This window comes from Rhamphochromis longiceps, linkage group LG15, assembly GCF_057381845.1.
Source record: "Rhamphochromis longiceps isolate RC_006_pf linkage group LG15, R_longiceps_female_GT1.1, whole genome shotgun sequence".
Lineage (NCBI taxonomy): Eukaryota > Metazoa > Chordata > Actinopteri > Cichliformes > Cichlidae > Rhamphochromis > Rhamphochromis longiceps.
This window is the reverse complement of record NC_140571.1, coordinates 42426377-42441705: the sequence shown is the minus strand read 5'-3', so window position 1 is coordinate 42441705 and position 15329 is coordinate 42426377. Positions and strand designations below refer to the sequence as shown.

The window sequence follows — 15329 nt, the reverse complement described above, 5'->3', positions numbered from 1 at the left end:
TGTCAGTGGTCAGACATCCAAATATTTTAGGGGTTTCAACTTCGTCATGGAGCAGCAGTCCCAAGAGTCCACATTCATATTTATGGTGCCAGAGCTTTACCCTAAAGCATCTGAAAGGTCACGCTTAAGTGTTTTAATAGATTAGCAATTTTAAAATGGCCCCTCAGAAAAAGATCTAAAAACAGCCCTGTCTTCATAAAATCCCTCACAGGAAAGTTTGCACAATTCCTATTAAACAGATCTGGGAAGGTCAGCTGTGAGGCCTTTTAGGAAATACTATGAAATGACTCTATAGTCTGTTCAATAGACATATCTTTAATACTTACGTGTGCTACTTAGCAAGAAAATCAGAAAAACTGTAAAATTCTATCAAAGTTTCAGATAATCAGAACGAAATTTAGTTTCTAACTACAGGGGTTTAAAAACAATGTGCTGCACAATCCGGGTGAACAGAAATGATCAGATGTAAAACTCATTCCAAGAATTATAACTTTATTAGGACTCATTCTTTCACTTTGGTCACCACACGTATGGTAGATGCAGAATGTCAGTGATATCAAACAGCCAAAATCTAGTTCACATCCATGTTCTGAAGGTTAAGTAAATATGGTTTTAGTTGGAGTCCGTCTCACCAGCTGCAGCTCAAAATGCATGATTTGGTTCCTTGGCATCACCACACATGCAGTGATAGTGTACTGGGGGTGAGACTAATGAATGTCACAGAGAACGGGAGCTTTTTGTTGCATTTTTTTTTTTAAATGCTCCAGACGTACAATCATCAGTGGTGCACAGATGCTACTTGAGAACCAAACCACACACCGTACCAAGAGATTCTCAGAGCTGCATAGGCTGGAGACAATAAGGCTCGGGTTGTTTGAAAAGGAGAGATGAAAAAAGCAAATTAGAATTAAACCACCGTGTTAAGTATTCAGTCAAAAGTAAAAGGAAATGTAGCATGAAGAAGAAAAAAAAAATCACAGAAACTATAAAAAGAATCAGGTTTCCCAATTTACATGAGCTGGGGAAAAACCACTAAATACCCTTCTGACACAAGAGGCAACTTCTTTTAAAAAAAGAAGAAAAAAAAACTAAAAACAAAGTTGGCTAAGTTTGTCTAATCAGTGTTCTGCAAAAAAACAAAAGCCTCAAAAAGGGTTTTCCTAGTGTTCAAGACAGCACGAGCATTGCATTTACATTAATTTATAAAGTGAACATGCTGCACGAAGTATATAAAAAAGCAAACAGGCAATCCCACCATTTAAAACGAAAGAAAAAAAACTTTGCCTAAACTCTGTAGGCTTGTATCCTGGGATCAACTCCAGCATTTCAATACAGACATTGTACATTTGACTATAATTTTAATCTTGCATTCAGAACTGATACTGTATGTTACAATATGGGAGTAGGTGGACACAAACACTTTAGATCAGCATCAAGTAACAAGTGAACAGTCCATTGGAACTATAAAGCTCTCACAGTATTGTCTGTCGATTTAAAAGTGTCTCCAAACCCTTGTGGGTTCAACAGACTGAACATTTCAATTCTCTCTACATCTTCTGACACGTATACGTCTCACTCATCTACACTTTCCCTCCATAAATGACAACCTTTATTTTCATTCTGAGCCATAAAATAAAAAAAAAAAAAAGACAATGACGCCATTGTGGAATTAAGTGTCAGCATAAAGGGCGGTGTTGGTTAAAATCCACCCCCCACCCCAGCCACCCCACATCCTGATAAACCACTGAGTCTACCAGAGACCAGGATCATAGCCTCGGTTTGACTTTGAGTACAAATCTGGTTTCCATGAAAATAATCCCCTTCAGTGTGACGTAAACAGTATATATTCAGGGTTTGTCCTTTTTTTCAAATTCCCCCCCATATCATCCAGTATTTATTTTTTAACAAATCAAAGTGAAGTCAGACAGTTGCACTTTTAACACAGTTAGATTCAACAATGAAGACTGAGATTGGCGATCCATTGGCAAAACGGTTACAGAGTCGGAGGTTTCAGCCCGTACTTCCTCGCCACTTCTGTCTGGGCGTAGGCGGCGTCACATAACGAGTACAAGTGGGCCATCTCCATCTCTGACTTCGCTAGGTTAATTGCTTTGTTGAACATCTCGATCGCCTTGTCAAGATTGCCCCTGTAAAAAGAAAACACTCCAGTTATACCAAGCACTTGAAAAATGTGTAGATTTGATCATTTTTACCACCACAGGAATTTTTTCCCAGGGACTGTGTTTCCATAGCAGTCATCAGAGTTTTAAGTTCTTGGAGGCATCATCTTACTCCCAAAAGAGTCCCATAATGTAAGATAACTAAGCCGAGTGTGGAGCTGCAGCTTCACACTTGGCTGTGAACTGCTGCAGTGCGAGGTGGAGGCCACCACCTGCTAAAGCCAACAGAACCACATCATCTAAGAAAAGCAGAGATGAGATTCTGAGACCGCCCAAGCAGAAGCCTTCCTTCACTTGGCTACACCTAGAAATTCTGTCCATAAGATCATGAACAGAATCAGTGACAAAGTGCAGTCGTGGTAGAGTAACACCCACCAAGAATGAGTTCGACTTATTGTCGGCTAAGCATACCAAGCTCTTGCAACGGCTGTATACAGATCGAATGGCTCCTAGCAACGGGCCAGACAGCCTACGACAGGCGCCAAACACCTTGTGACCACAGCTCAGTACAGCAGCTTCAGCATTGAGGCGCTCCCGATACGCTGAACTGTTGTTTAGGCGAGTGCAGAGGACAGTCAGCACCCGTTCCCTGACCCAAAGGTGCAGGGGGAAAAAAAACAAAAAAAACCTCTTGTCAATCGTGAAAAGCCCCAATTTACAGGGAGCAAGTTGAGGGAATACTAAGATGCCCACCCCAGCCCACAGCCTCCCACCACGGGCAAGTCTAGATTGAGACAGACTGGTTACACGATTACAATATTTCCTATTCCTCCTTTTCCTAACATTAACAAGGGCTCATCCAGACCCAGGAACCTGTCACACCTGAAGTAAGAATCAGATCCTTAAACCGCAAACATGATGTTTGTAACACTTCAACCAGTCTGTTCAAAATGGTACAAATATATTCCTTTAGGGGCAACACAAAAGCACAAAGCGCAGCAGCTGACTGCTTTCTCTCATTTAGTGTTTTATAAAGAAGAAAAATGCACACTATGGGACTCCTAAAAACATCCTGACAGAAATACCAGCATGCTACCATTTTTATCTTTGTACAAGTGAAAACATTACAAAGCAGCAGAGAAATCATCCCTGGGAACAAACACTCACATACTGTGTGACTCACCTTTGAACTTCAATGGTTCCCATGGTTTCATAGGCAAAATCACATTTGTTGTCGATCTCAATTGCCTTACTGATGAGGTCGAGACCCAAGTCGAGATCCTGTTTCCACTGAAGCTGCAACAAACTGCAGACAGAGCAAACAACATGTCACATTTACACAAACAAATCAGAGACATTATATGGATCAATATAGCCACATAACAGGGGAGAAACCCTTACCCCTTGTGGACATATGTTGTAGCATTGTCTGGTTCCAGTTCAATACACTTGTCGTACATTTCATCGGCTTTTCCAAATTGCTGCTGATCAGTCAAAGCCTGAGAAGTACACAGGAGGACTGGTAAAAACGTGCCCACCAGGCATGAAAGCGACACTTTCCCATCCCAACAGGATTATAATGCTTTCACAAAATTACTAAAAATAAATCAGTGCACATATTAACCACATTTCCAAGCAAATGTGGGAAATGTTAAGGATTTATGGCTATTTTGAATACATATCATGAGGAGTTGGCCAAATCAAGATAAGCAGTTTTGTTACAATAAGCTATCACAGAGAAATAGAAGACTGCAAACAAGTATTAAAACAGAACAGAAACACACGGTATTTCTATTTCATGTGTTAATGTAACACTACAGCCTGTCACATTTTGTTTATATCCATCTCCAGCCGAGCATACCTGAGCGTAGAGAGCGTAGCCCTCTGCACATTTTGGAAACCTCCGGATAACATCTTCAAAGCCATCCATGGCTGTCTGTATTTGTGAAATATTACTTCCAGTATATGCTTGTCTGTACTGAAGGACAGAAGAGTCAAATGAAAATGATAAATGGCACAGACAAAAATCACCATATGATCATATAATGAATAGAAATAATTAAACATTTAAGGCAAAATCAGGCAGTTACAGACAGCAGGAACTGGGACGCTCAGACCATTAAGAGGAAACTGAAAGTGATCAGTGAAAAGTGGGATATGCTTGAGGACCAGAGAGCAGGTTTTTCAGGCTTTATCTCAAACATGACTTGCATCCAAACTTTCAAAGACTTCTGGCATATCTTCCAGGTCTCCTCATACCGTTAGCCATTCCTGCTATTTTGGAAAAGTTACCCTAAAATTCTCTCTTCTATTGTGACTTTATATCAGCGCTCCCCAACCTTTTGTGCCATGGACGGTTTAATGCCAGATCTTTAAGCTGTTGCGGATAAATACAACAAAATAAGATGATACGATAATAATACTACAATAATAATAAACGTGACTTCACTGTGTAATTGTGTAACTTTATTAGCAGCGTCCTCCTAAAACGCACCAACAACACTGAGAGTAACATCCTCCTCTCTGCCCCTTAATGTACTCTGGTCGCTATGGTAATATGTAAATATTTCTTTCAAAATAAGACGCACAACTACAACACGAGATTAGACCCAGGGAAACCGGGTTAACGATAAAAGCCCTGAAAACCATAACTTTCACACCCGAGCCTCAACTCTCACGGTCCGGTACCAAACGACCAGGCCACGGACCGGTGGTTGGGGGCCGCTGCTTTATAATATTATATATGTAGATTACTCAGACACACCGTCTAAAGGCTTAAGGAACCCTGCACTGTCTTGTTGTCCCTTTTATTTTGTCACCATCACTTTGGGACTGCAGGGTGACCTGTGGAGTTCTGCCTACACCCTGCTGGTGTGTGCCGGTTCTGAATCAGTGCTGATGTGGACTGATCTCTCCAACAATCTTACCTTCTGTGATTTTTTGAATAGTTTCAGATAGTGGTTGAACCTGTGCATTGTTACATATGAAGAGCCGCACTGCTTTTAACTTTGCCTTTATCTGGTTACTTACAAGGGCAAAGCACTTCTGTGCCTGCGCCAGAGCAGAGTCAGGCCTGAGCAGGATGCACTGATCAAAGTCTACCACTGCCTCATCCACCTGGTCGAGCAGGATCTTCAGCTGAGAGAGAATACATGCATAACTGGATGTTAACAGTTATTACACCAAATCAACAGCAGGTTACTAGTTTACCCTCACTCGTACCTGCCCCCTGTGATGATACACATCAGGGTTCCGCGTGTCGATCTCTGCGGCCGTGTTGAAATCCTGTGTAGAGAGCATTGGCTGCTGCTGCTGCATGTACATGCTTCCACGCTTGATCAGCGCATTGGCCCTCAGCTGTAAAGTTCAGATAAGAGTACAGAAGGCTTTTTAAGACTCCTGTAAAGAAATGGTTTTTGGAGCTTACAAATTATGTGATCTAAAAAACAAGCATGCTCCCAAAGTCACAACTTGGTAAGCCTATTCATCTTCTGGCTAAAACCTAGCTTGTCAGGCAAAATTCTGCAAGAAGTACAATAAAATTACCCGAGACCGTTATTTGACTTTTTAGTCTTTCCACACAAACAACCAAAATACCCCAATAATAAATCGTCTGTACCTTCACGTTGGCGTCCTGCATGTTGATGACCCGATCCAAGTCGGGCTGAGCAGCAGTAGAGTTTCCAATCAGAAGGTAGAAGGTGGCGCGCAGCAGCAGCGCCTCAGCGGTGTATCTTCCTCCTGACTCGATCTCCTTGGTGCATTCGCTGATGATTTTGTCATAATTTTCCTCCTCCATGTACTGTTTTGCCTTCAGGTACCCAGAGCTAAGCATATAGGGAAAACTATTACCTACAGAAATGTCTCCTAATGAGCACACACCACCAGTTTTTAAATTAGCATACCATGACAACTTTAGTCTAATTAAGCCTGCCTGCTTTCGTTAGTCTAAATACGTGCGACAACATGCAGGTTAGATTTGAATTATTCTTCTCAAGAATGGTGCCATAAATAAACACAGTGCTACAGATTCTTTACATTGTTCTGTAACAACAGAAACCGTAGGTTATGAAAAAAGTTTGGATTAAGAAGATATGCCAACCTCTCTGAGACCTCTGCTGCCTCGCCCTCCTTATCCTTGTCTTCGTCTTTCTTCTCCCCCTTCTGCAGAGGCTGGGAGATTATGTCATCAGTGAAGGAGCTAAAGTACGACTTGATGAACTGAGGCGAAGGCATCATTGGCTCACGGTTCTGCAACAAAATGTTTTTGGGAAAAAGAAAAAAAAAGTTCAATGTGAAGATAAAGGCAAAGAAAACTGAAAGTGTCTGAAAGTGAACAAACACCTTGTACTTCTCTTTGGCCTTCTCTTTCCCAAGCTGCTTTAGCACCTTGTCTGCTAGCAGCATGCTCTGTTGGTTCTGGAAGGCCTCGAGAATACACACCGCTGTGACATCTGGAGATCACAGGAGAAAAACGCAGCAGACTGTCAATGAGAGTTGCACCTCAAAAGTTAAACTTGGAACAAACATTTTTATAAAAACATCTCACCCTCTAGACACTCCTTCCTGTTTTCTAGTCTCTCCAGAGCTTTAGCCCTCCTGAACAGAGCCTTCACATAGCGTGGATTCAGCTCAACAGCCTTACTGCAATCCTGTACCACCTCTGTCCACTTCATCTGAAATCAAAGGTTCAGTTAAGTTTTAATTTGAAACATCCCTGCTGTGTCTCAATGAGAGAGATCACTTTAACCTCTCGCTGAGACAAAATGAGATACTTTGTGCGGTAAATCCTCAAATATAAAAGAGGAAAGTTAAGACTCAAACACAATCTTGTCCAAAGAACACGAACCGTTTGCTTCTGCAGGAGCCGACAGAAACCACAGTTTGTTTCATTTAGCATGCCATCAGGGTGTGAGAACAGCAGGACTTTTTAACTAAAGCCATTTTAGGTCCAACCCAACCAGCTTAACCTAGTGAACATCTCTGGGGACAATATCTAACTGAGAACAGTAATAACACTTAAACTGGGGTAGCTGGAGCTCAGTGTACACATTATGCTTCTGAAAATGTGCCTTCAATTATTTTTAAACTCTACAACAACTTCTGCATAGTTTACAGGATGTTGTGCCAACCTGCTGTTCGTAGGCTGCAGCTCTGTTCTGGTAAAACGTTGACAAATCCGACTTCTGCTCTGTGGGGCACAGAGCAATGGCCTCTGTGTAGCACTGTATGGCGTTTTCATACTTTCCAGCTTTGAAGTACTTGTTGCCTTTGTTCTTAGATGCTTGGGCCCGATCCAAAGGACTCTAAATGAAAAAACAAAGAGAGAGGACAATTATTGATTTGTCCAATAAACTGGAAACGTGACCAAGGAAACAAAAAAAATTTATGACAACTACGCAACAACTGGCCGACAGTCTGAGGTTTGCCGAACAAATTGGTGAGCTGCTGCAGTAATTATTGACACCAAGGGCACACTGAATGCCTGATTATGCACTGCATGCACAAATGCTTTTCCCCACTCTACATAACACCAGCATACAACCAAAAACTTTAAGTACACGCAATTAATTTCACCCAAAACCTCAGTAGCATGCAGAGTCTTGGTAATTTCACCCTGGATGCTTCCTTTCGCTAGAATAAATACAGAACTCTTATCTACACTTTTACACTGTGTCGAGAGCAATTAGTGTGATCATTTTAGAGGCCTTTGGAAAGGCACAGTAGGTCCTGTGCCATGTCTTGAGCCACTCATAATTTCTTAATATTATACTGGGAAATATGTGGCAGCAAAGTATGTAAGGCAAAAACAGAGTTTGTACGAAAGTTAATATTTAGTATGACCACAAAAAAAGACATCAGGGTTGATTATACACATAACCAGGAATGGCTTACAGGCATACTTAACAGAAATATGTGCATTTTTTGGTTATTTACGTCTATTTCATAAACAAAAATGAATTTCTCGCTCAAGTAAATAAATCCTACTTTACAAAAACAAAAGAGTTTAACATGTGTTTTATTAAGGTCCTGATGATTTTCCTGAACTAAGAACAGAAACTTCTGTATCTACCTAATAAAACGTTGGTCTTTCATCCATTTCAGTTAGAATTGTCCTACCCATGTGTGTCACACCGTTTTAAGATCATGTAAAAACTTTAGTAAGATGTACATGTAACAGAAAGTAAACCGAAAATGTTTAACATCTATTTAAAACGCACTGGCTTCATTACACTGTTTAGCAAATACAGCCCATCACTGAGGACATTATGCATGACAGTGGAGAGTAAATGAGGTGACAGTCACCTTTGGCTGCTACACTGTCTCTACCTAAAACAGACTCGAACCATCCCCGCCCAACGTCACTTTCTGGGAAAGCAGCCTTAGCCAGCTAAACATTAGTTACAAAACTCAAACCTCATTTCGGGTAATTATTATTATCATGTGGTTGATATCTATTTTACCGCTCAGCATCGGGAATTTTGGCGTCAGATACGGACGTTTTTCAAGTCTTTTGACGCAAACATTTGCAGCCAGGCATGCTGACCTAGCTACTGTTAGCTTGAGTGCTAGCTCTCTAGCGATTAGCATAAGCTAATCTGGCTCCAGTGGACCGGCTGCTGCCGGCCTTGCACTGCGGAGGTAGAGCAGCTGCTTGGAGGCGGTAACGTCCGATGTCCTTGACTGTATTTTTATGGCAATGACACGGTTAGTCAGAAGAGTGTACCCACTGCACGGACACCCATCATGCTAATGTGGTAAGAGTGAAATGAGGGCGGCAGAAGCGTCACCATGCTCTCCTGCTCTCGGCCGGATCGAGATTCGCCGTCCTGGCCCTGCACGGGGCTGGCGCTGCCTTCAGGTGTTTTCCGCTCCCCGGTCCCCTTCTTTTCCTTCGTCCTGCTGCGGTTCCATAGGTAGACCGCCCCGACTCCGAGTACTATGGGAGCCCCCACTAACAGGGCCAGCTGCCACCGGGGTAGTCCAGTCCCAGACTGCGGCTCGACTGGCTTCGAAGCAGCCATGATGTACAAGTGAGCAATAGTTAACCAGCCAGCAGCACCACCTCCTGCATACAGCGTGACCGAGCTCGGCTTCTTCTTCCCGTGCTCCGCGAGGTCACAGACACCAAGGAATCATGGGATACTAAGAGAAGGGAACCCACGGGGCTGAGTGTAGTTGCAGTCTTATATCGACGATTTGTAGTCCAAACATCTCCGGACCACCAGCTACCGCCTTTCCAGTGCAGTTTGTAGGCTAGAACAGAGAGGTTTGTTATGAACCACTGACCACGTGGACCAAGCACTTTGTTGACTGATATTACAGCGACGCCTGCTATATTATTAAGACTGCATAAACAATCAACAGTGATGGCTACGCTACACTTTAGCTATCAGCGAGGGAGCTAATGTAAATAGCAGCAGTGTTACTTGCCAGTGATTACAGTCTGGGAGCATTTAAAAAAAAAAAAAGCGTGTCACGTCTGGAAGAGAAAACACGCACGTCTCTCAGTTCCGGTGCCTGTCTGATACCCTGTCTGGGCCTTTTGGACCCCTCACTGATGAGGTATTTTTCCTCATTGAGAAGACATGTAGAGTTGTGGGCTGTGGATTAATGTGTTGTCTAGAGATCCGGTCTCCCGTTGTTATTATCTCATTGCTGAGATGTCCAAGCAGTCAGCTTGGATGTTTTGTGAGAGGAAGCCAGTGTTAGAGGATGTATCACAGCAGGCAGCAGTACCCTGCTGACTGTTTTAAATGTTTTGAAATCTGATTGATATTTAATAGGGGTTTTGTGCCCTTCTGTTGTGTACTGTGGGTGAAGTGTGCACAGCAGATCAGCAGTTCAACAACAGCAGTAGGAGCGACCCAGTTAACTCTTATTGTTCTGTGTATGGACTTACGCTACAAGTAACACACACACACACACACACACACACACACACACACACACACACACACACACACACACACACAGAGAGAGAGTTTGACATGTGTGTCAGAGTACTGTGCATCTCTGAAGTTCCTTCAATCCCTTTAAATTTGTTCCCAGTATACAATTCCTGAAATCCAGACGGGTGTTTGGAACATGTTTCCCCTGCACCAGTCTAGTTTGATTTCTTTTTTAAATAAGCACATCAGTACACGCATTTGTACTGATAGGGATTGTTATTACAGATTCAAAGCTTTTTCAAGGAAGTCATTCTGTTATTGTTTAAATCTGAAAACTTTTTTTTAAGATTTTAATTTTCTTGTACTTGCTGTTGAATATATGGAGGTGCATTATAATGCACTGCCCCACTGGGGCTTTCAATTGCCTTTGCAGCATGACTGATTTATACATCAGCACCACTGTAGTGGAGCAAAAAACCTGCATTTATTACCTTTTAGCATCATCAAAGATTCATTTTGAGAGAAACTTTATTATTTAAAATTTGAATTAGCATTTGTTTCTGTGCATTTAGTTGTAAAGAACATGGACTATTCAAACAAAGTCATTATCTATGTGAGAGTATCATTTAAAACTTTTTGGTCCTCTATTATCAAGAGTTTCTTGAGTTTTGTAGAGAAGCCTTCTTTAAGCCCTTTTATGATACTAGAGACTCTGTTTTTTGCCACGTCAGTGTAAATGGCTGAGCTCTTTTAAGCTTTACCGTGTATTTGTCGACAGTCTCTTTAATCCCGCTCACAGGTCACAGAGATCAGAATTAAGGAGCTCATGACGAGTGGATCAGACAACTTTTACCATGAATGGCAGAGACTAATCCGGTATAATATTGCTGTAAGTTTGCAAAATATATTTTTGGAAGCTTAAATAAGGTTGTACGGTGTGGATGAGCACGGCCACCCTTCCATTGTTTAAGTAAATCTGCCAGAAAGTAACTGCTCAGCCATCTGTGTTGTGTGTGTGTGTTTACATGTACACTTCAATGGCTAGTGTGATATAATGCCATGATGCATTTTTTGTAATCAGTGTTTTAATGTCTCATTTTGTTTTTAAAATCAAGCCCTCAGTTCTTGTTTTTATCTTTTCTGAGCTGCAGGCAAAGCTAATTGTGTCCAAAACAATCTTGTTTACGTACAAACTAACAAATCCGACCTCCTCAGAAAGAAACACTATTTGTAAGCAGAGCGTTTGAGCTCTAGAGGGCACCACTGTAGAGCCGGTGTTTGGGCTTGGTAATGGCAGATGGAAGATAATCAGCTGTTAAACTACGACTGTGTTATATCTCCAAGTAGTCTTCAGGAACAGTTCTTGAAGGACATCCAAAGCTCTTCTTTGGATGTTGCTGCCTTTTATTCTGCTCTCTGCCAAGATCCCACACTGCTTCAGTAACGTTGAGGTCCAGACTCTGTAGAGATGAATCCATGACTGATAGTGTTGCTTTGTGTGTTTGAAATAATTGTCACGCTAAAAAAAGAAGACGCCACTGTGTTTTCCAGTTACTGTTGTACCGCTCTCCTGATCTCTTCCTTACATATTAACGATCATTCAAACCGAGTAGTTAACATCTTTTGTTGATTTTTAGTCAAGTTTATGTGCAGTTTGACATACCGTGGCCTTTTCTCCGTTTCCCTTCCACTCAGATCATTTCTGATGAGACTACAGCAAACAGTGGCTCAACTGCAAGATGCATCTCTCAGGTCCTGTCTGGATCTGGACCTCAGATCTGGCTTGTTTTCTATTGCTTAAAGACATGACTTTCAGATACTGTTCATCTGCTATAAATGCATTTTTATATACTGCCACTTCTCTTGATAGTTCCTTCACATCTGCCCTCATATCGGTAATTTTCATCGATTCAACTAAAGAAATGGGGTCAAATTATGTTTTGTTTTATTGTTTTGTGACAGGCTGCTAAGAAGAAAAGTGCCTAAAGATACTATGTATAGTTCTTTTTAGCAAGTTGTCTTATGTGTAGACATAACACCAGTTCATCCCTTGAGTTAGGTGCCTTATGTTTGAATGGTTCTTAGTTTTGTGTGAAGGGGCTTAACAATTAAAAGACATGGTCAGAGACAAGGACCGCACTGAAAATGAGTTAAAAACGTATTTCCAAAGACCTGCAGAAAGCCTGAGGCAAAATATCACAATAAGGAGGTGGGGGTCGTGGGGGTCTGGCAGACATAATATGGTCATTGCAGTGGTGCATTGGTACAACTTTTAAACCTGATCAATTTTAAACTCGTGACACATCTTTTCACTTATACAGGCTGTTTTAATCAATTTAATCACTTTGATGTTTTACTTTAAGTCAACAAAAATGAATTATTAGTCTGACAATCAAGCCTTTGATACTTCCCCAGCACTTACTAAAAATAATTACACGCATGTATGGAATGCAGTTCTTTTGCATACAACCTTATATGCAGTGTACAGTGTGGTGTTCATACTTTTACATTACAAAACAAAAATCTAAGTAGTTTTGAAAGCATGCGCAAAATGCAGTTGCTAAAAGTGAACGTTTCATTTTCACTCTGAGAAGTAAAACATGCAGTAAATGTAAACATACATGTCAGTTACTTTGCCTGTTTCAACCAGTCTTATGAAGCCATGCATGTATAAAGTATCAGCCCTGTTCAGCACACACCAACCAGCCAATTCTAACATTTAGTGACTTACTTTTAATTCATTGCTAATCCTTTTGTACTGTTCATAAAGTAAATTGGAATGTAGGATTCTTACATGTAACTTTTAGATAAAAGTCCCCTGTCACAGAGGTCCCACATGGTGCAATTTGATCAGACAAGAAATACAAGGGGTTGCTTTGGGCTGCTGAGGTTAAAGTAAGAGGTACACAGCAGGAAAATGTGAAAAAATAGGGTTTAAAATAACCATCGTTCTCAGATTAATAATTAATTCTATGATAATAAAAGACCCCACAAAAAACAATTGATTGTGGCACAGTCTCCGACTCACACTATGTGGGAGGAAGTAGTTTCTACAATCCAGACTGAATGTTGAACGTGAGACTGGATGGCACCGCTTTGTCTTCTCAGCTCAACTTTCACCTCTGACTTGCAGTGACACATTTCTTTCTTTGTTGGCAGTGTTGTGATAACTAAGGTTGAAAAGCTGTGCAGTCTACATAAAACTGGATAAAAACAGAGGGATGCTCAGGGGAGGAATCACAGTTAAGGAATGGCAGTTAGGCTGCGTTCACACTGCAGGCGAAAGTGCATCAAATCCGATTTTTTTGACCCTCTGCGACCCATATCCGATCATGGTGTGACAGTGTGAACGGCACAAATCCGATCTGGGTCACTTTCGTATGTGGTACTGAATCCGATACATATCTGATGTTTCAGAAAGCGACTGCTGTTTGATGGTCAAGTCGCATTAAATCCATCTTTTACGTCACCGACACAAGACAGACGCCAACTATCAGCGCCAGTGAAGTGCCCGAGAAGACATCGCGAACGCTTCCTGACCATCCGGTGAAACTGCTGGGAAGACAACGTTGGAGAAACGTGAACATTTTATTTGTACTGTATAATCTGCAGATTCTGACAGAAATCTGCAGCTATCCTTTGAAGCACTGCTCCTCTCTAAAACAGCAATAAGGATCATTATTAGGTTAGTTACATTATTATGTAATTAACAAAATAACTTAAAGCAAAAATTGGGAAACGTAAAGTCCGAAGTCTTTATATTAAGGGCCATCAGTCAAACAATACAGGGAGTGCAGAATTATTAGGCAAGTTGTATTTTTGAGGAATAATGTTATTACTGAACAACAACCATGTTCTCAATGAACCCAAAAAACTCATTAATATCAAAGCTGAATGTTTTTGGAAGTAGTTTTTAGTTTGTTTTTAGTTTTAGCTATTTTAGGGGGATATCTGTGTGTGCAGGTGACTATTACCGTGCATAATTATTAGGCAACTTAACAAAAAACAAATATATACCCATTTCAATTATTTATTTTTACCAGTGACACCAATATAACATCTCCACATTCACAAATATACATTTCTGACATTCAAAAACAAAACAAAAACAAATCAGCGACCAATATAGCCACCTTTCTTTGCAAGGACACTCAAAAGCCTGCCATCCATGGATTCTGTCAGTGTTTTGATCTGTTCACCATCAACATTGCGTGCAGCAGCAACCACAGCCTCCCAGACACTGTTCAGAGAGGTGTACTGTTTTCCCTCCTTTAAATCTCACATTTGATGATGGACCACAGGTTCTCAATGGGGTTCAGATCAGGTGAACAAGGAGGCCATGTCATTAGTTTTTCTTCTTTTATACCCTTTCTTGCCAGCCACGCTGTGGAGTACTTGGACGCGTGTGATGGAGCATTGTCCTGCATGAAAATCATGTTTTCTTGAAGGATGCAGACTTCTTCCTGTACCACTGCTTGAAGAAGGTGTCTTCCAGAAACTGGCAGTAGGACTGGGAGTTGAGCTTGACTCCATCCTCAACCCGAAAAGGCCCCACAAGCTCATCTTTGATGATACCAGCCCAAACCAGTACTCCACCTCCACCTTGCTGGCGTCTGAGTCGGACTGGAGCTCTCTGCCCTTTACCAATCCAGCCACGGGCCCATCCATCTGTCCCATCAAGACTCACTCTCATTTCATCAGTCCATAAAACCTTAGAAAAACCAGTCTTGAGACATTTCTTGGCCCAGTCTTGACGTTTCAGCTTGTGTGTCTTGTTCAGTGGTGGTCGTCTTTCAGCCTTTCTTACCTTGGCCATGTCTCTGAGTATTGCACACCTTGTGCTTTTGGGCACTCCAGTGATGTTGCAGCTCTGAAATATGGCCAAACTGGTGGCGAGTGGCATCTTGGCAGCTGCACGCTTGACTTTTCTCAGTTCATGGGCAGTTATTTTGCGCCTTGGTTTTTCCACACGCTTCTTGCGACCCTGTTGACTATTTTGAATGAAACGCTTGATTGTTCGATGATCACGCTTCAGAAGCTTTGCAATTATGAGACTGCTGCATCCCTCTGCAAGATATCTCACTATTTTTGACTTTTCTGAGCCCGTCAAGTCCTTCTTTTGACCCGTTTTGCCAAAGGAAAGGATGTTGCCTAATAATTATGCACACCTGATATAGGGTGTTGATGTCATTAGACCACACCCCTTCTCATTACAGAGATGCACATCACCTAATATGCTTAATTGGTAGTAGGCTTTCGAGCCTATACAGCTTGGAGTAAGACAACATGCATGAAGAGGATGATGTGGACAAAATAC

General features: G+C 41.6%; 1 protein-coding gene across 1 annotated transcript; it reads right to left on the bottom strand.

The window, feature by feature from the left end:
- Positions 1-475: 475 nt before the first annotated feature.
- tomm70 (translocase of outer mitochondrial membrane 70) lies at positions 476-9242 on the bottom strand. Its single transcript, XM_085381740.1, has 12 exons — positions 8912-9242; positions 7253-7426; positions 6670-6796; positions 6465-6574; positions 6223-6371; positions 5740-5947; positions 5343-5477; positions 5151-5258; positions 3982-4098; positions 3522-3619; positions 3304-3426; positions 476-2147 (listed from the first exon to the last, which is right to left on the bottom strand). Exons 1-12 carry the CDS (start codon positions 9143-9145, stop codon positions 1994-1996), a joined length of 1737 nt encoding a protein of 578 aa, XP_085237866.1. The 5' UTR covers positions 9146-9242; the 3' UTR covers positions 476-1993.
- Positions 9243-15329: the final 6087 nt, after the last annotated feature.

Coding starts and splice junctions, on each gene's coding strand:
- tomm70 (XM_085381740.1), bottom strand. CDS start 9,145: ATGGCTGCTTCGAAGCCAGTCGAGCCGCAGTCTGGGACTGGACTACCC. Junction 5,259..5,342: donor TGTATCATCACAGGGGGCAG/GTACGAGTGAGG, acceptor ATTCTCTCTCAG/CTGAAGATCCTGCTCGACCA. Junction 2,148..3,303: donor GGAACCATTGAAGTTCAAAG/GTGAGTCACACA, acceptor TTCTTTTTACAG/GGGCAATCTTGACAAGGCGA.